This window comes from Peromyscus maniculatus, chromosome 3 (genome assembly GCF_049852395.1).
Source record: "Peromyscus maniculatus bairdii isolate BWxNUB_F1_BW_parent chromosome 3, HU_Pman_BW_mat_3.1, whole genome shotgun sequence".
Taxonomy (NCBI): domain Eukaryota; kingdom Metazoa; phylum Chordata; class Mammalia; order Rodentia; family Cricetidae; genus Peromyscus; species Peromyscus maniculatus.
Genome location: NC_134854.1, coordinates 112,469,880 through 112,494,431, shown reverse-complemented (window position 1 = coordinate 112,494,431; position 24,552 = coordinate 112,469,880). Strand labels below are relative to the sequence as shown.

At 52.4% G+C, this 24,552-nt stretch overlaps 1 protein-coding gene across 2 annotated transcripts in view; it reads right to left on the bottom strand.

The window, feature by feature from the left end:
* Positions 1-24,552, bottom strand: part of Uroc1 (urocanate hydratase 1) — a 34,319-nt gene that overhangs the window by 9,248 nt on the left and 519 nt on the right. The window contains exons 1-16 of one of the 2 annotated variants that reach the window (XM_076567318.1): positions 24,424-24,546; positions 21,513-21,643; positions 20,454-20,547; positions 19,900-19,959; positions 19,489-19,617; positions 19,315-19,376; positions 14,047-14,113; positions 13,812-13,955; positions 12,661-12,749; positions 11,774-11,836; positions 11,327-11,506; positions 10,797-10,894; positions 10,175-10,247; positions 8,945-9,066; positions 6,838-6,908; positions 2,017-2,115 (exon numbers count right to left, since the gene is read on the bottom strand). In XM_076567318.1, the coding sequence (XP_076423433.1) occupies positions 2,017-2,115; positions 6,838-6,908; positions 8,945-9,066; positions 10,175-10,247; positions 10,797-10,894; positions 11,327-11,506; positions 11,774-11,836; positions 12,661-12,749; positions 13,812-13,955; positions 14,047-14,113; positions 19,315-19,376; positions 19,489-19,617; positions 19,900-19,959; positions 20,454-20,547; positions 21,513-21,643; positions 24,424-24,531 (1,590 nt within the window). In that variant the 5' untranslated portion in view covers positions 24,532-24,546. Of the gene's footprint in view, positions 1-2,016; positions 2,116-6,837; positions 6,909-8,944; positions 9,067-10,174; positions 10,248-10,796; positions 10,895-11,326; positions 11,507-11,773; positions 11,837-12,660; positions 12,750-13,811; positions 13,956-14,046; positions 14,114-19,314; positions 19,377-19,488; positions 19,618-19,899; positions 19,960-20,453; positions 20,548-21,512; positions 21,644-24,423; positions 24,547-24,552 lie in introns of those variants that run through there. The other variant, XM_006995747.4, reaches the window with a different exon arrangement.

The following is a 24,552-nucleotide window of genomic DNA, read 5'->3' as shown; positions in this document are numbered from 1 at the left end:
TGTGGGTAGGCACAACTAGGAAGTGCCTCTAGTGACCTGGGAAGCAGGGATATGGACAAAACTCCTTATGAGATGTTAAGCAGGTCCCCTCCCTTCCCTGGGCCTTGGTTATCTGGACTAGGTAATTGCTGGGGTCCTTTGTGTGCTGCTAGTGTCTGTGAGGACAAAGATCACAGGGTGAAATCAGTCACACCTGTGCCAATAGTGCTCCTGCTAGTCTAAAGATTTCAGGACCCCTGGGGACCCAGTATGCACAGTGGGTGGCTTTCCTGCCTGTACCCATGTGGTGGAGTGCCACTAACCCTGGAGGTGCAGCAGGTGTGGCTGAGGGCAGGTGGGCTCAGGTCACTCGTGCTGTGACTAGCAGTCCCATCATGAAAGTAAGCTTTTCCCAGAGCCATATGAGGTCAGAGGGAGAGAAGTGGGTAGAGGGGACTCTGTGCTAGCAAGATGGCACCAGAGGAGATGTGGGCACCTGCATTGTCAAGTGTGATCCTTGGTTCCCACAGCCCATGGGGACTGCCACTCGGCTCCAGTGAGGTGATGCTATTCCCAGCCCTGGCCCAGGCATCTTCTTCAAAGTGTACAATGAAGGAAATACAGTTAACCTTCTCAACTGTCCACAGCGGTTCTCGGAGTTTCAGAGGCTCACCAAATATGATGCAACCTGCTGGGAGGCTTGAGGACTCCGTGGTACTGCAGAACCCCCCAGCTGCTCTTGTCTTTCTTGAGCAGGCCGTGCTGGGCCTATGGCTTCATCTCTGCAGTGAAATTGCTCTCTGGGCTCTCTGCTTATTCAGGGTTCCGTTAAATGCTAGAACTTCATGTCCTGACTGACCATGGATCTCTACCTCACCACTTGGCTCATATTTTCCTAGGGCTCACGACACCTGCAAACATCTCCTAAGAGTTATATAGGAGCTATGCAGTTACGTATGTAGGAGTCATGTATGTAGGAGCTATATATCAGTCTCCCCTTCATTACCCCAGCTCTGAAGCTGGGACCTTATCCACCCTGCCCTCTGCTGTGTCCCAGGAAAGGCACCAGCACAGCAGAACTCTATCAAACATTATCCGATGAACTAAAGAGGGAGAGTGCTGGCATGGATGCCAGCAGAGCTTCTCAGCAGCCCTCACACACAGTGGGATTCTGGGAAGCGCCCCAGAGAGCTCAGGATGTTGTTCTGGCTGCCGGTGCTACCCTGGGCTCTGACCCTGAACCCTGGGCTCTGACCCTGAACCCTGGGCTCTGACCCTGAACCCTGGCCTCTGACCCTGAACCCTGTATCATTCCTAGTACTCCTGGCAGAGCAATGACCCTAGGAACAGGACACAAGTACCCAGAACAAGAAGGAAAGGAGCAACCCGGCTTCTTCAAGGCTCAGGGTTCTGGGTCTCCAGAGGTGTGAGGAAAGTAATCGAACTTGGGGACATTTGTCACAGTTTGAACAAGATAACTCGGAAAAGATGTGTGGCATTACTTCTGTGGACTGTGATTCATTTGATCCTCACACCTACACTGGGCATTTCAGCATGCATTCTTCCCACAGATTGAAAAACTCAAGGTCAGAGTGACCCAGGTCACAGCAAAAGAGACACTGTCGGGACTTGTGTTTGGACAAGCCTTCTCAGTCTTTGTCTCTAGTTCCCCCACCACAGTGACCTATGATCAGGGTCGGGGCTCTGGGAGGATGTTAGGCCCTCCACGCTCTCCTTCCCTCCCCATTGCCTCTCAAGCAGGGCCTGACTCCCAGAGCAGCTCTTCCCTAGGCCCCTCTGCTTATCTGCCCCACAGAGTCCAAGGCCTTCGGGGAACCTAGTATCCCTACAGAGGAACTCAGCCAGGGGAGGGTGGAATCTCCCTGCTGCAAGGTCAGGGTGCTGATGGGAGCCGCTCTCAGAAGGTCGGAGAGGTGGGGAGGGCAGACTGGGGTGTGAGCAGGAAGTCCCCATTGGGAAGGGCCTGTGTGCTAAGATGTTTATGAAGCCTCCCTGAAGCAACACAGGCTACGTCACCTTGATCTTCCCACTGGCGATGGCCTGGTTAATGGCCACGGCAATGGCCACACGTCCTTTCTGGTCTGAGTACAGGATCCTCGCCTGGGAGCCCACCACCTGCAGAGAAGAGAAAGAGAAAGCCCCTCAGCCAAAAGCAAGCATCCAAGAACTAGTGGTATGGGAGAGATGTGGGTGATACTACAGCCATGTTACCTGGCTGAGGTGCCGTTAGCTACCACACTGGTGGGCCATTGCATGCCCACAAATGGACTTCTCATGAGGTCTGAGCCATCTCATTCCCTTCTATGTCCTTTCCCTTAGGGTCCATCCCTGAAGGACCCCTCAGAGACTGACTCCATGTGAACCATGGACATTTCCTATTGTGGGCCCTGCCTCTCTGAGCCTTTTCCACATCGTCACAGTACCACCAGTGTGAGACTTGATCAAGCCTGGCTTGCTGAGAGTACTCTCCCCACAGTCCACAGCTGAGTCTCCAGGAAGATGCTGCGTTCTTGTCGTAAGCTTGATCACACAGATGAGGAAACTGAGGCCCAGACAGAAGGGTAACCTCCCTACAGGTTGGTACTTGGATCTCATGCTCTTGTATTGCACCTCTGGAAGAGAATGCCAGTGAGCTTCCAGAAATGAAAATGAGTCATTTCTTAGCCCCATGGTTCTCAAACCAGGATGCTACTTGTGATGGCTGCAGATCATTTTGGTGTGTGGACCAAATAGAGACTAATTCAGGATCCCCAGGGGTAGGTGTCTGCTTAGCCAAGAGTGTGGTGGCATCATTCACAAGAGCAAGAGGTGGAAACAGCAGAGGTGTCCAGTAGCTGAAGCGTGGACAGGCCAAAGGTGGTCTATTCCCGTGGCGGAATAGAGCCCGTGCCTCCAGCTTCTGCCCCGGCAGATTCAACTAGCTACTGATCAAGAATGTTCAGGGAATCTGGGTGTGATAGCACACACCTTTCATCCCAGCACTCAGGAAGCAGAGGCAAGTCGGTGTCTGTGAGTTTGAGGTTAGTCTGGGCTATATAGTGAGCTCCAGGGCACCCAAGGCTACATAGTAAGACCTCATCTTTAAAAAGTTCAAGAAAGGGGTTAGGGGATACTTTAGTGCATAAAATGTTTTTCATGAAAGTATGAGGACCAGAGTTCAGATCCCCAGCACCCACGGGAAAGCTGGCCAGCCCACCTGTAATCGCAGTGCTCAGCAGGCTGAGACAGAATCCTTGGAACACCCTACCGAGCTAGATAGTGAGCCCTGGGTTCAACAAGAGACCCTGCCTCAGTAAATAAAAAGTGGAGAGTGATCAAGGAAGATACTCAGTGTCAACCTCTGGCCTCAAACACAGACATACACGTGCATGAATCAGCACACACATGTGCCCCACACGAGCAAACATGTATACACACATGCATACCACACATAAACATATGAAAGAAAAAAAGAACATTGCTGAAAAAAAAACCCACTTGTATTGAATGTGCATGCGAATATTTCCGAAGTGACTCAATATTTAATGTTTACATTGCTTCTACCTTGTCTTAGGTCTAACAAGTCATCCAGAAAGCAATAAAAGGCATGTGGAGGGTCTGTGTCCGTTCTGTGCCAACACGAGGTCAAATGTACTAAGGATCTGAGTGGGCTGTGGCATCCACCGGGACATGGAAGCCAACCCCCCACCTCAGATAGAGAGGGCAAACTGTAGCATTCCAGCCTTGGGAAGACAGAGGATTCTGACTCAAGCTGCACAGAAAGACCTTGAGACATGCCAGCTGGAGCCAGCCAGTCGGGATAGACAAACACTGCCCCGCGCTCCAGGCGGCGGCGGCGGCGGCAGTGGGGGGTGGGGTGTGTGTGTGGTGCCCTAGGGCACCCAGGGCTGGGGAGGGAGGGCAGTGTTTACTAGAAACAGAGTTTCAGATGGAAGATGAGAAAGTTCTAGAAATAGATGCCAAGGGCTGCCAGACAGCACCGAATGTGCCTCACACTCTAGAGCCGCACCCTGAAAATGCCTAGAAGGAGGATCGTAAGATGTATGCATATTTATGTGGATCTTGCTGCAATTTAAAAAATGCCTCCTTCCCAAATGTGGGTAGTGCCTGGGCTGAAAAAAATCACAGTTTCTTGAAAGGAAGTGCCGTGTGTCTGCTCCTCCTACCCGAGGATCTGGCCCAAACTGCAGAAAGTGTCAAGGACAGGCGACAGGGTCACTCATGTCTTCCTGAGCTCAGAGCTGGCCTGGGCAGTGGGGCCAGGATCCTCATTGTTTAGCAACGGCCCCTCAAACGGCCTTAGGAACTACAGGGGCCTCTGGTCTTTTTTTTTTTTATTTTTTTTTTAATTTTTTAAATCTGTAAGTGTGAATCAGTGTTGTGAGGTGTTCAGATTTTTTTTTTGGGGGGGGGGAGGGAGTGAAGCACGGATATAAAATGGCTTGTGGTAGTTAATCTTCACTGTGACTCTGACCAGATTTAGAATGGCCATGGAAACACATCTGTGGTACACTAGGAAGAGTTTTAGGAAAGGCCAACTGAAGAGGGGAGACCCCTAAGGTGGGCAGCACCATCTCCCGGGCTGGGCTCCGTGACTGTGAAAAGCAGAAAAGCAAGCTGAAGGCCAGTGTTCATCTCCCTCTGCCTTCCGACTGGGCATGCAGTGTGACCAGCTGCCTCACACACCTGTCACTATACCTTCGCAGCTGGGATGGACTGCTCCCTCAAGCCATACGTAATAAATGTCCTCCCCTTCAGTGAGTCCTCCTCAGCTATTTGGTCACAGCATGGGGAAGGGCAGCGAACACAAGTGCCAAGTTTGTCAAGAATGTCGTATATAAAAAGAACCGCCAGCCTTCGACAGAAAAGCATCTTGAAGTAGGGTGAGCGAGTGTTTGACCACTTCCACTCAAAGGTGAACAGCACGCCCTGCTTGCTGGACCTGTGGCATGTGCCGCTGGCTTTGAACCCACCCCTTGTAGCAGTCCCAGACAGATGCATCTCTGCTGCCAGCTCTGCCTCCCCCCTCCCCCCCCCCCCCCCCCCCCCCCCGCGCCTCTCAGGATGGCTGTGTATTCTGTCTACTGCACTCCCTCTGCCCTGTCCCCAGCCCCAGGGCCCCATAGAGACTGTGGCTGGCACATGGGGGGTTTATGGGGGCACACAAGCAAAATATGGCTCTAGGATGGGATGGGCCAAGATGGGGACAGTTCCCTCCTGGCCCTGAGACCTCTGGCCCCGGGAGCTGCTGGCTAGCATAGTCCTGTGTGGACCAAATGTTTCTTCTTTATTTAATTTCCCCCCGTCCTCCTGTCCTCCGGAACCAGGGCCTGGCAGCTGCTCTAGCATCTGGCACCTATTCAGACCAGCCCTCTGCTGGTGGTGTCGGTGTCCTTCACTGTGTGCTCAGCTCTGGGCCCGCCAGAGCTGTGCCCAGGGAGGGTCACAGAGGCCACCGCAGGATCCAGCACCACTGCCTCCATGTCATAGATGGAGGCTGAGCCACTCGCCCAGGGCGTTCAGCTGAGACTGTCACAAAGCTAGCTCGGGTGTCTGAGCTCTCACTTCCCACGGGAACTCCAGAGACTGTCTGTGGACCGACTGGATGAAGGATGACTTTGTTTGCTGCTTCAGAGTCCCAAGCCACCCTTCTTACCCTCATCATTTAAAAAAAAAATCAGTAAATACACGGTCCTGGCTATTTTTATGTCAACTTGACACAAGCTAGAATGATCTGAAAGGGGGGAATCTCAACTGAGAAATGCCTCCATAAGATCCAGCTGTAAGGCATTTTCTTAGTCATTGATGGGGCTGCTATTTCTAGGCCAATGGTCCTGGGTTCTATGAGAAAGCAGGCCAAGCAAGCCAGGAGGAGCAAGCCAGTCAGCAGCCCCCCTCCATGGTCTCTGCATCAGCTCCTGCCTCCAGGTTCCTGCCCTGTTTGAGTTTCTGTCTCGACTTCTTTCAGGGATGGACTACAACACTAGTGAAAGTGGAAGCCCAATAAACCCTTTCCTCCCCAACCTGCGTTTGCTCATGGTGTTTCACCGCAGCAATAGAAACCCTAGCTAAGATATACACACAACACAAATTTGACTACCTTAACCATGTCTCAGCATGCTGCTTGGTGGCATGAACCACTTTGCAGTGCTGTGCAGCAGGCCGCATCATCCAGCCCCAGGACCTTTTCATTCTCCCAAGCCAAAACTCGGTCTTCATGAAACACTGACCCCCCACAGCCCAGGAACACACCCTGCTACTTCCCTGTTTATGACTTGCCTACTCTAGGGGCTGCATGTGAGTGGCATCTGGCTAGGGTTTGTCCTTCTGTGACTGGCTTATCTCTCTTAACATCGTGTCCTTCCGTTTTACCCAGAAAACTGGGTCAGTGACTGGTGGAATGCCATTACTTGTTGCTTTGTAAGGAGGGACATTTTGTTGACCTATTTGTCTGCCAAGAGCCCTTTGGATTGCCTTGGCATTTTATCTACAGTACCTATAGCACCCTGAAATCGGTTCCAATCCTGTTGGGTGTATAGATAGCATAGAATGGCTAGATTACATTGCTTTATATCCCCACCAACACTGTCTAAGGCTTCCAGTTTCTCCATGTTGCTACCCAGACACCCCTTTACAACCCCTTTCCTGGATAAGGTGGCCACCATGGTGCTGCTGTCAACAGTCACATGGATGCAGGGTCTGCACCTTCTCAGGGCATGACAAGCTGCGACTGTGCTGAGACCTCTATGCCTGCACCTTGTTTCTGGGCAATTTCTTCACAGCTCAGCCTCCTTCATGACTCTGCAGTACCCATCTTCCCCCAAGCCAAGCTCTCACCAGCTGGTGCTTGGCAGCCTCCCGGATCCAGCGGATGTTATCCATATACTGTAGCTTAACAGATGCCTTCACTGTAGGGAGAAAAAGGAGGGGTATTTCAGGCCCTGGAAGCTGCTGCCAGGGGCCCCAACTCTTTTCTGCTGGATGTTTGCCACAGGTACCTGGAGACCTCAGGTGATCCCCCTTACACTAGCTGTCCTCAATCTGGGAACCAGTGCACCTAACGTATGGGCCTGTGCAGCCCATCTCTGATGCATTCACCCCTCAAAGAACAACTATTGAGTATCTGTTGTATACCAGACACCAAGCCAGGCACAGGAACAAGAACCACAGTTGGCTATGAAGAGTGTGACGAGCTGGTTACTGGGGTGATGCATCATGGGAATCCCAAGAAAGGGAGGGTCAGAGGTCTCCGTGCTGAGAAGCTCTGTGGGAACAGAATTCTAGAGGGAGTATCCAGCACTCGGGAGGCAGAGGCAGGTGAATCTCTGTGGGTTCTCGAGGCCAGCCTGGTCTACAAAGCGAGTTCCAGGAAAGGCGCAAAGCTACACAGAGAAACCCTGTCTCGGAAAAAAAAAAAAAGAAAGAAAGAAAGAAAGAAAGAAAGAAAGAAAGAAAGAAAGAAAGAAAGAAAGAAAGAAAGAAAGAAAGAGGGAGTGCTTGGCCTACCCGAGGAGGAGGCAAGAGGAGGAGGGAGGCCATGGTGACAGCAGGTCTGAGCAGCTCATGAGAGCAGACTGGTAAAGCTGAGAGCCGAGACTCAGCAGACAGCACCGAGAACATCGGTATCTTACTTAAACAAACTCGCACTCTAAAAGTCATGTTTGGGGTGGAGGTGCTCTTGAACCCATCACTGCTTGTTACTCTACGGCCCTGCACTGTGGTCTGTGCCCTGGAGGTCCTCAGCATCTGTCTGCTCTGCCTGATGGAAGCTCCTCAGGCTAGAGTGTCCCTGCTCGGTGAGAGCAGGTCATATGGTAGCTGGATGCTGGCTGTGCTGGGGATTCTTAGCCATCACATCTGCAGGTGTGACAGCACTCGGCTTCTTGCGGAGCACTGGGTGGTAGCCACCCAGCTGACATCCAGCTGTCCTGCTTAGGGGTGGGCAGCTGTTCTGAGCTAGAGAAGCCGGGAAGACAGTGGACCAGATTTCCCTGTGTAAAACCGCAGCTACTTCCTTCAACTTGGTCTGGCCTCCTCTTTGCACTTGACTGACAATGCCAAGGCCATTAGAGAGGACAATGTGCCTCAAGAAGGCGGCAGGCACGTGAAGACACAGGAAGACCACAGTCACCTAGCTAAGAGGCGGGACCAAACCTCTGCATCTATGATCAAGATGAGCTCAAGGGCCCAGTGCTCAGAGAACGTGCGGCTTAGATGGGTGCCAGTGGGGCCTGGCATGGGGGTGGCATGCTCACAAAAGACAGCCGAAGTGAATGAGAAGTGTTCCTGAAAGGCACCAAACAAGGCCGAGGCTCCAGTGACTCCCTCCCCCACTCGTGGAGAAGGGGGCCTGCAGGAGAGCGGCTGGGTCAGAGGACCAGCGGCTTATCAATATCCGGCGAACCCCAGGGATTGTGGGCCCGGTTGCCAGCCTGGGGCACTAATGGAGGATGATGGGACTTTTAAGAGGTGGAAGGAAGTGAGATCATTGGAGGTGTGGCCTTGAAGGAGATGTTGGGGCTACTCCTCTTCCCTTTAGCTCCCAGGGGTGTTCCACTCCAAAACTGTGGAGCCAACTGACCACCACTGAAGCCTTTCAAGCCAAGAGCCAAAAGAAAACCTCCTCAATTTAAGAAGAAGGTTGGCTCACACAGGTGTGTGTCACAGTGACAGATAGCCAACTGACTTAAAGTTCCTTGTGCCTTGTGACCAGCAGGGACAGAGGCAGAGGGTTGGAGGGCAGAGCCCGATATGTGTGTGGATGGGCTTCATGCGCTCAACAGTTTTGAGAAAGCAAGGCCTGAAAATGCCCGAGGTCCCCTTGTGCAGCAACCTGTGGTCCTGAGATTCAGGGAGAATATGACACTAGCCACCAGGTATCCTACAGAAGCAGGGGATTTGGGAGACCAACCGCTCTTGAGTACCACCCACCCAGAAGAATCACCTCCGTCGTCAATGATTTTCTCCAGCACAGATGTGGCCAGGTGATCGGTGACAGCCAGGTCCTGGGGGTCCCCTGATGTGCATACCCAACGGAAGGGCCCAAAGCCCTGGGAGAATATGTCCCTGCAAGGACAAATGTCTCTTTAGCCACAACCTCCTGGGCTGCCTGCACCTTCTTGCTGAGCTGGGGAGTGGCATGTAGGCATGCCTAGGGGAGATGGGCAGCATCCAGAATGAGCTCAACACTGCCGGCCTCTAAGCAAAGAGTCTTAGAGGACCTCCTTGCTCCTCTGCCTCCGCCTTAGCCTCTGGTCTTATCTCCAAACTTGTACTTCTCCAGCGTCAGAAGCAGGGAAACGGGACACAGACAAACAGACGTTTTCTCAAACTACTCGTAGGAAGACTACATAAAAACCAGTCACCTAAGGTAAATAGTTGAGAAAAGTGGATAAATGTGTAGACTGGGCCTGGCCTTCCCTGGTGACTCAGCTTCCGCAGCAGTTCTGGGGCAGAGGGATGCTATAGCCTTGGGCCATGCTAGCTCCATACTTGCTAAGCACAGCTGAGTTTATCCCTGCTGCCTCTTTCCTGCTTCTCTTCCCTGGGGAAAATCCAGTCACTCTGGACTCCAGTGTCCCAGCCCACCCTTGGCTCTGCTCCCACCCACAGCAGTAAAGTTCAGAAGGCAACTTCTGCCTCTCTGGACTCCATCCAGAGATGTCTTACGTCCTTCTCTGTGCACACTGAGACCTGTGAGTCTAAAAGTCCAGACTCCCTGACTGGTCTACCTTGGCTCTGGTTCCTGCAGGGTCCCCCTACTTCCCCATTTCTCTTGGGGTGCTGGCCCTTCTCAGACTGGCCCTGAATAGCCGGATGGCACAAGGCCTTCAAGCCACGGTAGGTCCTGGTCTTCAGGATTGAATCATCATGCAAAGGACAGCTTCCTGGCCACATCATGTAGGAAAATGAGTGGGTACCTGGCAGGGTGGTGTGCACAGGGAGTGACCTTGGCCACCAGGCTCCTTGGTTCCCTGTCCTCTCACTGAGGCCCTGCAGAAGCCACTTCTGCACTTGTGTGCTATGTGGAAATGCTGTGACCACTGCTTGGCTACTTCCCAGCTGGGTGAGGTCTCAGCACACAGCCCTGTGGTGGTCAGTGTTGGAGGTCCTAAGTCCTGAGGGGGGGCAGAAAAGGTACTAGACAGCCCAAAATGGAACCTCTGTCACTCACCCCATAATGTGCTGGACATAGGAGGGGTAGCGGAACTCCATCTTGTTGGCTCCTTTCTTCTCTACATCTGCTCCTGTGGAGTCGTCCATCTGTGTGAGCATCCATGGCCACGCAGACAGTGACTTAAACAAGGGGCACTGGGAAAGGCTGGGAACAGAGTCTCAAGATCTTTCCTTAGGCAAAATAAGCGGAGAAAAAGCAGAGTGCAGCCCTGGATGGTGCGCCGCCGTCTGTGTGGTCTAGGTGTAGGGTACAGACGTATGAGCCCACAGACTCGGTGTCAGCCCTAGAGGCACCGCCCACAGGACCTCGTCCCATTAGGTCCGCAAGTGTCCCTGCAAACGGCCATGAAAAAAGGCCTGGAAGGAGTCAATCTTTTGTGGACTCTGGGCCTTTTATATTTTTAAAATGTAAGGAGAAGTTGAGGTTCAGGGAGGCCCAGCTGCCTGGCAGGACCCCCTTCAAGAAGGGAAAACTGGGTAAAGGCACAGCGAGATCTCTTGGGTACTCACTGGGTGACCATGTGGCTGAGCGATGGGTATGAAATGGGGAGACAAGAGTTCACCCAGGTATGCTCACACAGGCCCCAGACACCACTTGGCCAGCCTCCCCCTCTGCCTACCTGCTCTCTGAGCCTCCAAGAGGAAGGCGTTACCGTAGTCCCAAAAGTAGAACTTCTCCTGGGCCAACCTGTTGATGGCTGAGACGTGCCTCCTCAGGCTGTAACGAACAGGTGATCAGCCCCCGACCTGCCCTCCAGTTCCGCAGCCCCACCTCTTCAAACTTCCCAAGGCCTTCTAAACCCAGGGCCAGAAAAGTCTCCTCTAGGACCAGCCTCCTTGAGCTCACTGTGACTCCTCCCAGAGCCACTAATTCCCATGTCTACCTAAAACCCTGAACCCTCAAAACCCCCTGTCTTGTAGTGCCCCTCTAAACCGGAATTCTCCATCGGACCCTGAGGTCCAATGTGCTGCGGGTGTCCTAGCGTGTACCCAGCACAGACATGCAAGCTGCCTTTGATTTGGCAAATACCAATTCAGATTCTCCCATCATTCCCGAAAGTACCGTGCCCACAATGCCCTCTGAAAGAAGGAAGCTGAGCCTCAGAAAGGTTAGGATCCTGCAGGCTCTGCTGCCCTGCCCTGCACCCACCTTTCCTGCACCAGGTTCTTGAAGGCAGCTGGGTTGGAGGCCATGAGGCTCTGGGCCTCTGAGAAGCTCAGCTGCACAGGGTAGTAGCCACCGTTGAACGGGTTGTGACAGGATGTCTGGTCCGACCCGAGATCCACTAAGAGCTCCCCCGTGGTGTCCAGTTCATGGACCAGGCGCTCCCTGCGGAAGGGGTGGGGTGGTCAGAACAGGGCAGGCAAGCATGGGTTGGGGAGAGCCAGCCTGCAGGAGCTGCAGCCCACATCTCCCCGGCCACACCTTGCAGGTAGTGGCTACGTTCTCCTTTGGGACATGCATGGACAGAAAGGCTGTGTGTCTGGGTGAGGAGGAGGACCTTCCCAGGAGTGACAGAGCTGAGGTTCAGAGCCTGTGGCTTGGAAGCCCTCGGTTAGCGCCGCTGACGTTCTCAAGCCACCGATTTCCACTTACCAAAGATCCACCACGTTGCCATGGTAGCCAAGGCTGAGCACCTCCTTCTTTTTCCTTGCTTCCCTAGAAGGACACAAGAAGAGCAGGTGACCCACACCTGTCCTCAGCTGCCCTGGATGTAGCTTCTGTGCCTATACACAGGGAGCTCAATGCTGGCCCAATGTGGCAGACGTGGGAGGTCGCCTAGGCCTGTGTGTAAGTGTGGGCTTGTGTGAGGGAGTAGGACCATGTGGGAGTGGGTTTATGTGAGTGTGTGACTGATGGCGCGTGCGTGCGTGCGTGCGTGCGTGCCTGCGTGCGTGCGTGCGTGCGTGCGTGTGTGTGTGTGTGTGTGTGTGTGTGTGTGTGTGTGTGTATGGGCCTGTAGCAACCGCGGGCCTGCGTGTGAGTATGAGTCTGTGTAAGCGTGGGCCTGCATGGGTCTGTGTGAGTGTGGACCTGAGTGAGTGTGGGCCTGGAGGCATGTGCTAGGGTGAGGTATGTTCTCTCATACCCCATGATACAAGAAAAGGAAAAACACATGCTGGGATGTCCCAGTTGGTTGAGCTGAGCTGCAGTAGTGACTGGAAAATGGGTGTCTCAACCCTAATAAGCTCTTCATAGAACTCACTTCTAGGGTAGGACATGGAAGTGGTAGGATTTGCTAATGATGATGAGGGGAATGTAGGAGAGTCTCAAGTTCAGAGCCCCATGGCTGCCCACAAGCCAGCAGCAATAATCCCTGGGAAATGGACTCTCTAGAGACCCCTCTCATGATGCTTCCCCAGTGAAACCATTAGACGGCACCTGTGGCTGGACATCAGGCACTGAACAGCCCCAGCCACGCTTCCTCCCCTGCCTCCAGTGCCCAGGGTCAAGTGCTCTGAGTCCTGTGCAGCCAACTGTACCTGAGTCTCAAAATGCAGTGGTCCAAGCTGTCAGTCACCTCCATCAGCCAGCCTTGCCGGTGGCGTTTTACAAGTGCAGCTTTGTCAACCTGAGGTCACAGGACACAGGCCATCCGTTACACATCACTCCTGAACAACCTCTTGAGAGGTGCCGCCCCATGCATCCCCAGTCCACTTTCATGATGCAGCCTCAGGGCAGCCACTACAGCCAATGGGAGCAAAGAAGGAGCTTCCGAGACAAGATTTTCCTACTGAGATAGTCAGCCAGACGGGACACGTCTCTTCGCCCTTCTTTCTGCTTTGCACGTGGATGGCATGACTGGCTGGCGCAGTGATTTTTATCTCCATGAGAGAGACCCAGCAGAATCTAGAGGAGCTAGCACTGACATCATTGAGCTGCTGAGCCCATACCAGCACTGTCAGTTACATGAAAGTTACATGAGAAAAATAAAACTCCTATTTACGTAAGCTGCTACAGACGCTCTGTTAACAGCAGCTCAGCACAGTTCTAGCAAAGCTCAGACATGCAAGACACAGGTAGGGCCAACTGAGCCCAATTACACAGTGTGTCCCCCAAGACTTAGCTCAAAGCTCCCTCCTTCCGCTGCCCCTGCTTCCCTCCTTGACCTTGGCATCTTCCGAACAGATGTGAGTCACCAGGGCAAGCCCCCTGTGCACACCTCCGTGGAGGAGCGGCTTGTCCGCCTCCTCCATCCATCCGATGTCAGCTGCTAAAGCTGGGGGAGGGGTGCTCTCTACTACTAACTCAATTCACAAGTATTTGTTCTCTGTCATCTAGGTCCCTCATCTGAAGGGCCGGGCCCCGGAAGCAATGGCTGTACGTTCGCCAGTACAGCTTCGTGGGCTGGAAGTTAGTGGGCACAGAACACGGAGCGTGGTGGGCACCGTGCAAGCAGGACCCTGTGTTGCCACAGGGCCCCCCAGTGAGGTAGTACAAGGCTTTGTGGAGGAGGTGAGGGGTTCGGTAAAAGAAATCAAGAAGAGAATGGGGTGTGGGGAGAGTGGAAGGGTGTGGAGGGCAGAGATGGACAGGATAGGAGGGGGGGAGGGAGGAAAGCAAGCAAGCAAGCAGGGAAGTGAATGAGTGAATCAGGGAGTTTGGAGGGACAGGCGGGGGCTCCCCAGATTACCTCTGCGATCACTCCGATGCATCCAACGATGGCTGCAGCCTTGGCTTGAGCCCCACTCATCCCACCGAGCCCGGAGGTGACGAAGACCTTCCCTGCCAAGTCCTGGATGCCCAGGTACCGCCGACCGGCATTCAGCACAGTGAGCTGGAGGCAGGGGAGGCAGGGTGCTTATTGTCCACTCCTGGCAGATCCACCCACAGGGACCCGCCACTCATCACGAGTGCCTGTCTCTCACCACTGTGCCGTGGACAATGCCCTGGGGACCAATGTAGCAGTAGCTGCCTGCTGTCATCTGGCCATACCTGAGCAGAGAAGGAAAGGGCAGTGCTTAGGGTCTTTAGATGAAACCTTGAACCACCCTCAAATGTTCTTCTCCCACATTCTCCTTTGTTAGAACTAGAGATCCTTGTGTTGACCAGAATAAGCCAGAGTCAGAGTCAGGAAGACAAACATCGCATATTTTCACTTATATGTAGTGTGTGTGTGTGTGTGTGTGTGTGTGTGTGTGTGTGTGTGTGTGTGTGTGTGTCGTGAAAGCAGAAGGGGGCTGCTTAGGGAAGAAAGGGGTCTGGCAAGAGGGGGGGACGGGCATCAGGGAATAGTCAGGAAGATGAATAAGAAGTCACTATAGCCAGGCAGTGGTGGCGCATGCCTTTAATCCCAGGACTCGGGAGGCAGAGCCAGGCGGATCTCTGTGAGTTCGAGGCCAGCCTGGTTTACAGAGCGAGATCCAGGAAAGGTGCAAAGCTGCACAGAGAAACCCTGTCTCGAAAAACCAAAAACTAAACAACAACAACAAAAAAGAAGAAGAAGAAGGAGGAGGAGGAGGAGGAGGAGGAGGAGGAGGAGAAGAAGAAGTCACTATAAAGGGGCTGGAGAGAAAGCTCAGTGGTTGGGAGCACTGGCTGTTCTTGCAGAAGACCCAGGTTTGGTTCCCAGCACCCACATGGCAGTTCACAGTTATCCATAGTTCCAGTTTTAGGGGATTGAACACTCTCTTCTTGCCTCCCTGGACACTGCATTCATGTGGTGCACAGACAACCACACAGGCAAAACACTCATACACATAAAATAAAAATAAAACTTGAGAAAATTACATACACAATACATATTTATATGTGTATAAAAATGTCATAGTGAAACCTATGTCACTGTGCTGTAACCAGAATATTTAACAAGTTAAAGTAAGAATAAAAAGCTAAGGATATAATAAACTAGAGCTTCCTGTGCCCTCCTGCCTCCTGGTATTTTACAAACAGATTTTATTTCTGTAAAATCTGTTATACAATTAATTTTTAAAAATCATCATGGGGATGATTGGGCTCGGCAGAGCAAGACTGAACATGGGCCAGCATGCCCATGCCACATGCTAGTGTCTACTCAGCCACTCACAAAGACATTCACGGCAAATTTGTCAACAGTGGCCAATATCTGAAGCCATTGAAATGTCCACACATGGAGGAAAGAGACAAATGAACTATGATGTAAGAACAGCGTGAGAAAAAAGGATAGGATGTGTTTCTGCCACACACACCCCAGGGAAGGCGTGAGTTGGGGCGTGAGAAAGCATGTTCTGCAAGATTCCATCCAGGTGACATCCAGTAGGCTTAACTGTGAGGCATCTTCCTACTGCAGCTGAACCCTGGGTGTGGCGCTGGACACACAGCAAGGTGGTAGCAGCGAACACATGTCTGTGAGAATCCTTGTGTGGTGCACACCAGATCCACAGCGCCATGCTGAGAGATGCCTGCTGTTGAATTACGTGAGTATGGGGCTCTATTCCGAAGGTGTTGTTTTTGTAGCTTGCCCCCCACAGCCTGCCCTCGGGTCTTTTCCAGATCAGCACAGGCCATGGCTTCACGGCAGATGACATTCAAAGGAATGGTTCTCTCCACCCTTCCGGGAAGCCTGTCGGCTCTGATTTTCTATGTGAGTGCAGTGATGTGGCCTCCTATCTGCTCCCTCCACCGGAGGACTCTGTCCACAGAGCAGAAAGCAGGCAGGAAGGCTGCGAGGTCATCTAATATTAATAGATACTGTCAAATTTCCAGTGATGTCACCGGGCGGCAGTGGTGCACGCCTTTAATCCCAGCACTTGGGAGGCAAAGCCAGGCGGATCTCTGTGAGTTCGAGGCCAGCCTAGTCTACAGAGAGAGGTCCAGGACAGGCACCAAAACTACACAGAGAAACCCTGTCTCAAAAAACCAAAAAAAAAAAAAAAAAAAAAAAAAAATTCCAGTGATGTCATCAGTACTGCCTGAGTGCGGCCATTGCTGTCGCTGGATAATTAGCAAACAATTTTGGGCAGTGTAATGGGGACAGTAGCATCTGCTGCTAGCTTAATTGCACTCTTTGTTGGAGACTAGGAGACTCTCAAGGTCCCTCTGCTGCATGTTTCTCAATGCCAGGGTCATCATCTCTTCTCTTAGATCCCTGCCTCTCAGTGGCTTTCCCCATCCCCTTCTCTCCTCTGGCTGGAGGTGTGTTGTCACAGGCCTGTGAGTGAATATCAAGTCTTCCACACAACCACACAATACACCTGACCACCCAGAACCTCTGTTTTCTCTTCTAAAAATGGAGATATGCAGGCATGGTACACACTTATCATCTCAGCACTCAGATGAAGCAGAAAGATCATGGATTCCAGCAAGACCCTGTCTCAAAAAGATAAGCAAACACAAAGGAGGCCATGTTCCTTATCTCGAAAGACTGCGTAAGTATCACAAATGTAAGAGGACAATGCTGGCATAAAAGAACTCATCTGGAGATGGTGACACCCACTGTGAGCCCTGTGGGGTCAGCTTCCTATGGAGCTCTGGAGCTGAGATCCCAGGCATGATGGGAATATCCCAGTCCTGCAGACTGTGCCTCTGTCACTTGATGATTCTCACACAGTCCACTGGGACAGGACCTATGAATGCCCCCCTGTCTAGACGAGGTCCAGACCCTAAGACTGCACAGGACATAGGCCCAGGGATGCGCAGGCTCTGGTCCTTGGGTCTCAGCTAAAAGGCTGCATGGCACACCCAACTTACAGCATAGAGCTGCTGGACCAAAAGCTTTCTGCAGCTGAAGCAGGGGCTTTTAGGGGCACCCCTGCCCCCGCAGCCCAATGTGCCGACCACTTCAACCAACAGCCTAAGCCTGCTCCCCACCCTCCCTCATGGGATGTTCCCTGTATGGCTACCCGTGCCACCCTGATGGCAGGAAGGTTTTGGTGTCCAGATCTTCTCAGCTTCCTCATACAGTAAACCTTTTCCCATCTCTGCCACACTATGTACTTTTACTCTGTACTGAGGATTGAACCCAGGGCCTCATGCATGCTGGGCAAGAGCTCTACCACTGAGCTACAGCCTCAGTTTCTCTTTGAAAACATATTTTTTTCCCTCACTAGCTAGCCCAGGCTAGCTTTGAACTCACACTGTATCCCAGCCAGGCCTGAGCCTGCCTCAGCCTCCCAAGGGGCTGGGGTGATAGGCAGGTGCCGCCAGACCTAATTTCTATCCTTCTGCAATTGGCGCCCCACGTCTCCCTGTGGCAAACCCTCAGAGCCACAGCCAGACAAGGTCTGACATCTATAGCTCTACCATTTTGGACGTTAGTCCCACCTGTGAAACAGAAGTGTGGGGACCATCCCAAGGCCATGGTGAGGGAGTAGTGGGCCAGGATGCACTCCCTCAGCCCTCTGACCCCAGGCTGCCTCCACTGGAGCAGAAAAAGATGTCCAGGCCCAATAACATCAGCAAGACTCACAGAGGCTAGTTATAGCCAGCAACAGAGCAACTAGTTTTTCTGAGACCCTGGTTTTCTCCCCCCTCTACTAAAGGGTTCTGTTTCAGAAGCCTGGTAAGGCCAGGGCACATCCTGGGGGTGGTAGTGGGTTGTCCTGTGGTCACACTATGGACTGTCACCTGGAGGCTAAGTCCCTGGCTCCCCATTCTGCAGATTCCATTCTATGTGGTGTTTCCCTGAGTGACGATCCCAGAGGTCCACAAAGATGTGAGCATCAGAACACCCTCTGTACCGTGCTAAAGACTGGATGCCTTGCAAGAAGGGTCACGGTGCCACCGAATACCACAGAAGAGTGAATTGCCAGGTCTGTGCTCCACAGACTCCACGCTGTATTGTCAGCAGGAAAAGGCAAAGTGCAGAGGCTGCCACAATGGTGACCCCAGCCCAGGGCTCATGGGTATGAAGAATGTTTGGAAGGATACAGGAGACACGGTCCCCTGGGGTCCCATGTGCGACAGGCTTCCCTTATTCAGTGCAGCCCCTTCCATGACATTTGATGAAACCTTTAGATGCAGAGCCTGAGTTAGCGTGACAGCACATGGAAAGCTTTCATGCCCTATCAGTGTCCTGGAAGCTCTTCAGCTTGGCTACAGGGTCCTGTACCTGACGAGTCATGTCACGTGGCTGCACAGTTTGTCTGAGCACATTCCACGGGGCACAGGGATGAGTGTGTCTCGTGGGAGAATCATCCATCAAAATCCTTTCCAGGGGCAGGTTCCAAGGCACTGCCCGCAGAAGACACCTAAATCCTCTGACACGTAAATTCTGCATCTCCAACAGCCCACATCTGCACAGAACCTGCATAGTCCACGTCATGCAAGTGCTGTTGTAGGTGGCTATGGTAACCACACTTGCTGTTCAGTGGCCAACAGCAAGAAAATGCCTGCATCTGGTCAGTGTGGAATTTGATTTCAAACATTTTCAATCAGCATTTGGATGACTGTACATATACTTTCAAAAGGAAAAGAGACCCAAAACAAAGATCAAATCCCAGCCAGCAATATCCGCAATGGACTTTGAAGTTCATCCAAAGACAAGCTGGGTGGATGTATCAATGGCAGATAGACAGACATGCTAGAGCGATAAGTTGTACTTGTTTTGGTTTGTTTGTTTGTTTTGACATAGGGCCTCTCTATTATGTAGCTCTGGCTATCCTGGAATTTGTTATTACAGACGAGGCTGGCCTTGAACTCACAGAGATCCACCTGCCTTTGCCTTTGTGAGTGCTAGGATTGAAGGCATGTGCCACCAAGCCTGGCCTCAGCGATTGTACTTTTACCACAGGATTTTGGTGGCATTCCCTGGAAATTGTTTTCAATTTTCTTTTTTATTAATAAAATCACCTTATTCTAACCATACAAAAGTTCTTTGAGCTGCACAGGGTCCAGACCTGGGCAAGTGTTTGTGTGTGTTTCTTAAATCAGCTGTGTGATGCTTTTATTTGTGAGCTAATTTTCTGTATGTTTAGGATTACACCTAACAAAATCTTTGGTAACAATGGAATCCAAAGTTGTATATTTCTTTGGTTCCGTGACTATAAAAAACAGTAAGCATCTACACAAGCTCCCAGGGTGCAGCTGTGTGAGAATGAAATGATTTTGTTACGGCGTGGTAAGAATCCCTGAAATCAGGCTTAACACAGTCATGCCATCTTATCGTGGAATGCAGCTAAAGGCAGACACCACAGCAGTGAGCTGACACTGGGACTTACATGGTCACCCCCAACGCAAACAGCTTCTCATACTCTGTCCTGGAGGAGTAGTTGGGAATGACCTAGAAAAGAGGAAGGAACTGAGTGTGAGCGGGGCAGTGTTGTCTGGACCCCCTCCTCACCCACAGCATCCCCTTTCCAAGCCCAGTCCTGGATAGGCCGCCTCAGACTCACCATCCCGTTGGTTATGACCAGTCGTGGGGCACCAGGGCTGCTGGGGAAGAGGCCCAGTGGGTGTCCACTGTACATGACCAGAGTCTGTTCCTCAGTCATCTTCGACAAGTAGGACATGGTCAGCCAGAACTGGACGGACAACGCACATGCAGCACTCTGTAAGTGCCAACTGGCACCCACATGGACCTTGTACCCTATACCCAGACCCAGGGATCCCTGCAGGTCTCAATTGGTCCATCCTAGTGGCCTTGCTTGCTTAGATCCTCTTTAATCTCCAGGGTCTCCTGGTACATCCCACAATGCCACTCTACCCCTTCTTATAAGTGAAGCATCTCCAGGTGATTGCCAGCGCTGAAGCACCAGGCATCAGGCAGAGCCATGGACCACCGAGTGCCTTCCAGGCCACCATACCTGAGCCCAGTTGCTGAACACCTGCCCATTTCCTCCGTAGGTCACCAGCTCCTGTGGAAACTGGAGAAGATGTGGCATCATCTGAGATGGGGCTGTGGACGGAGAGAAGCAGGGCCCCTACCTGCAGCTAGACTCAAAGAAGCAATAACATAGGGACAAAGCAAGAAGCCTGAAGGGACACTCAGCAGCCACCAGCCATGCTGGCTACAGAGCATGGCTGCCCAAGTGAAATACATCTTCCAAGACAAGATTCCGGGTAAGAGGAGGAACATAAGGGATCTCACTAATAATGTTAAGATACACTATGGTAACTATTATTTAATCCGTTTATTTTCATGTGGCCATTAGAAAGCTGAAATTATGGATGCATTTATATAAATATATCGCTATTTTATAATTGTTTCCTGCTTTTGCTTTTGCCCTATAGTTACAGAGAAAGGTCCAGGGGCTATCTTACGCCAGCTTTGTGAGTGCGTTGAAGGCTTACTAGCACTACTCAGGATCTCAGGTCATGTTTTGCTGGACTATGCTGGCCTCGGCTTCCCTGCCATTACCTGGGCCACGGCGGGGTCCAGATTGTTCATAATCATGTGCATGATGGCTGCTGCTGCCCGTGTCCGGCATGGGTACTGATCAATTGGGTAGGCCCTGCAAGGGGAAGTCCGGCATCAGGGGACAAGGGAACCCTCAGGTCTCCCACCCCATGACGATGCTGCCCTGGCCAAGCTGACCAGGCACCTGAGGGCTGTCCTTAGAAACACAGAGGGAAATGGAGCCCCAGAGCCATCATGAGTCCCCACATGCCCACAGCGGGAAGTCCAGTCCACTCCAGTCACTGTCCCTCTCTACTTCACGCCTGGGAGGACTCTGACCCCAAAGAATGGCTGCTTTCCAGAGCCTTCTGCCCTTGGGCGCTTAGTCATTTGTTCTTTCATTCACTCATCAAATGCTCCTGGGCAGCAATTCCATGGAGGGGGCAGGAGGGCAGGGGGGCAGGGGGTGCGGCGGCGGCAAGAGGGCAGTGGCTCCTGTCTCAGGGGGACACAAGACTTCCTGGGCCATTTAGAACAAGTCTGGGTTTCTGGCAAGTTCAGAACAGTGGTTCTCTCTGACACAAGCTGCAGCACCCAAAATGCAGATTCCTAGCTTTGCCTCGGGGGTGCTGAGCCTTAAGTCCGGTGAGGCCCAGCACTCTGCACTGTCAGCAAGCTTCCCGTGATGCCGTGCGGGCCACAGTGTAAGAACTTCAATGGAGAACGTGACAGATTTGAAGTCACCAACAGCCACACCACACCCCACCTCACTCTCACCTGCTCTTCTCTACAGAGCAAGATACGGTGTCCCAGAGAGACTTTGTGCTCCAGAGTCAACAGGACTGAATGCAGGTTAGGGGCGCAGGCCAGAGTCCTATCTGATAAGGACTCCATCCTCTGGCCAGGCAAGTCAGCTCCAGATCCCCCCAAAGACACTTCACTCCCTACTTTCTCACTATGCTACCTCCATAGGTACCTCCCCAGCTCAGACAGACTGACCTCCTCTTCAGCCATGGATTCCCTGAGGCTCCTCCTGACTTCTGTACAGCCTTATCTGAAGCAAAACCCACGAGGGCTCACCTCATCTCAATGCTGGGGCAGAACCGGTACATGTAGATGTGTCCAAATTGTCGTAGCTCCTGGGCAAACTCCTGGGCCAACAGCTTCTGGACAGTGGGTGGGAAGTAGCGCAGAGCATTCTTCAGAGCCAGCTGGGGAGGAGGGGGGTGAGAGGTGGCTGGGTTAAGGGCCCTGAGGCCCTCTGTGTTGTCCATTTTCCCTCCCCACCTGGATTGCCTCTGCTCCACTCAGAAACTGGTTGAGTCACTCTGAGAACACCTGCTCTGTCTTCTGGGAAGCCTTCCCTGGTGGCTGCTGGCCCCTTATATGAAGGCAGACACCAAGCTCTCTCTTCTTGGTCCCATCTGCCCCTGGGGCTGCAGTCTCAGAGGAGGAAAGCAGAAGCCGCTGTAAGACCAGGGAGGTACCTAGCTTGGTAAATGGTACAGAGGCTGCGTCCTGGGACAGGCAGACTTGGGCAGTGTGGATAGCTGATATGGTTGCCACTCTAATGACCCCACCATGTCCACATTCGCATCCACCAACTTGCACATTGCCTTACAAGGTGAAAGGCACTTTTCACAAATAACTTGGTGAAGGATCTTGAGACGGTTCTAGAATATCCAAGTGAAAAGTCCCGTAATCATGAAGGTCCTTGTCAGAGGGCAAGGGACAGCTAGTATCAGAGGAGATGTGAGGACCAAGCTGGTGTAGATTTGAGAAGGTAGTGTTGTTAGAGGTATAGCGGTATGCACAGAGGATTTTCCCAGCAGCACCTGTGTACCCTGCTTCCTCCTTTACTGTCTTTGTAAAGTGGGAGTGGCCTTACAGCCCACCTCCTAGGTACTAATGAACTGGCATGGTTAGTGTGGTGTTGGGCTCACCCATGGGCCCTGTGAGTGCTAGATCCCAGAACTGTCACCTGCCATGTTCATGGACCTCTGCCCTGCCCCATGCTGCCTGGGGTCCCTACAGAAATGCTCATACAATCCTGGCATGGGAGGGCTTGTGTTAACGACCAAGCCATGCCCCTATTCAAAAACCTTCACGGGTCCCCACTGCCTGTCTGGCGACACCCACAGTGGCCTTGGCATTCTGGGTCTTCTCAGTCACACTGCATCTGACTCTCCCAGCTCTATTTGCACGGGGTCTCCTTCATTTCCCACATTTTGGAAGGTTCATCTCCGCCTTCCCATGCACTGTTTCTCATATCTCCAAATGGGCCTCCTTTCCCTTCTGGAAACCATGTCCAAGTGCCACAGTCACCTCTGCCAAAAAGTCCTCCTAGGTCCCTTGTAGGATATGGGGTTGGCTTCTTAACAAATGTTCTTGTTCTTAACAAATGGATTCAATGCGCACATGCTGGTGTTTCTGGAACCTAGAGATCGTCCAAGGGAGTCCCGCACTCAAGCTCAGATGGCATGTTGGCAAAGACAGACCCACCATGGCAGACCCACCATGGGAAAGGGCCCTCAGGATAGTGTGCTAATAGAGACAGGCATTCAGGTCCACCATAGTGAAGGGCTCAGCTGTGGCATTTAATGCCCAGCACAGTGCAGTGGATGAGGCCGGATCTTGGGGAGAAGGTCACTGAGAGAAACTGCACACAAGGTAAACGAGATGGTGCTTCTACCAGAACTGCTCGTGTTGAGACACACCGTGAAGGCTGAACAAGCCTGTGCTGAGTGTACACTGACTAAGTGTAACAGGCAGCACTCCTTACTTAAATAGAGAAGTGCCAAGGAAAAGCAGGACGAAGCCCCCAGTCCATCCAAATGATGAAAGAACGGAATAGTATGTAGTAGTAGAAACAAGGGGGAACTCAAAATATGCACACCTGAACACACATGGGCACACACAGGAACATACACACTCACACGTGCAAGCACACACAGAGATGGGCAGACACACACACACACACACACACACACACACACACACACACACGTCACACAGACACACACACAGACACAGAGACATGCAGACACACACACAAGACACATACACACAGACAGACAGACACACACACACAGTCACACAGTCACACACACACAGACATACACACAGCCACACAGACAGACATACACAGACACACACACACACACAGACACACACACACACACACACACACACACACACACCACATGGGAAGCAAGTCAATGAAAGAGAAGCTGTTACTGGCTTTGGGACTCCATTCCAGAGGGAAGATTTAACCTTCCCCAACTCTGACACCCCAGATCTGCAAGTCACCTTTCCTTTCAGGGTGCTGCACCCTTCAAACACATGGTGACACACAGGAATGAAACTGAAGGGGCCCCAGTCTCTCAGTTCCTGGCTGCCCTTCTGCCACCACAAAACACCATGGGGGCTGATCACTGTCAGCCACAAGGGTGTCAGCGGAGGCCCGCAGGTGGCAGAGCCGTCCCAGATCGTGCGGCTGAGTGTCAAGGCACTGGTGTCAGCAGGGAGGTGACCAAGGGGGAGGAACATGTATGACAACAGAGGCAGGAGCTCAGTAGAATCAGACAGGCCAAGCCAAAAGGCAGGGTGCCCCCCCAACCTTGTCCTCCCTCTCTCCAGCACAGCCCTGACTTGCCTGGCGCCACCCCATTTTCTAAGACCCTCAGTTCCTTTCCTGCTCTCTCTCCCAGCTCCTGTCCACCAGTAACCTGCCCTAGCAGCTCCTAAGCATACTTCCTGCCTGTGGGCAGCTTGGAGAAAAGCCTGGGGGTGGTCTCCCCCAGGACAGCAGTCTCTGGGTGAGGGTGGGGATGGGGATCCTCATTCAGTCTTCTATACTTCTGTGTCCTTCAGAAAAGCAGCTCCCCCCCCCCCCTGCGCCATGGCTCAGGGACTTGTTTCCATCTGACAGCTTGGAAAGTTCTTGGGCCTACATCCTTTGGGCAAAGAGAGCCATCAGGTGAGGCCCTACCTGAACTGCAGTCCCTCCCAGCCCTGCTGCGTCCTTGATGGAGACCACACAGCTGCGGTCACTGGGAGCTTTGGGGGAGGGACAATGGAAAACTGGTACAAAGAACATGAGAGTTACTCAGTGTTTGCG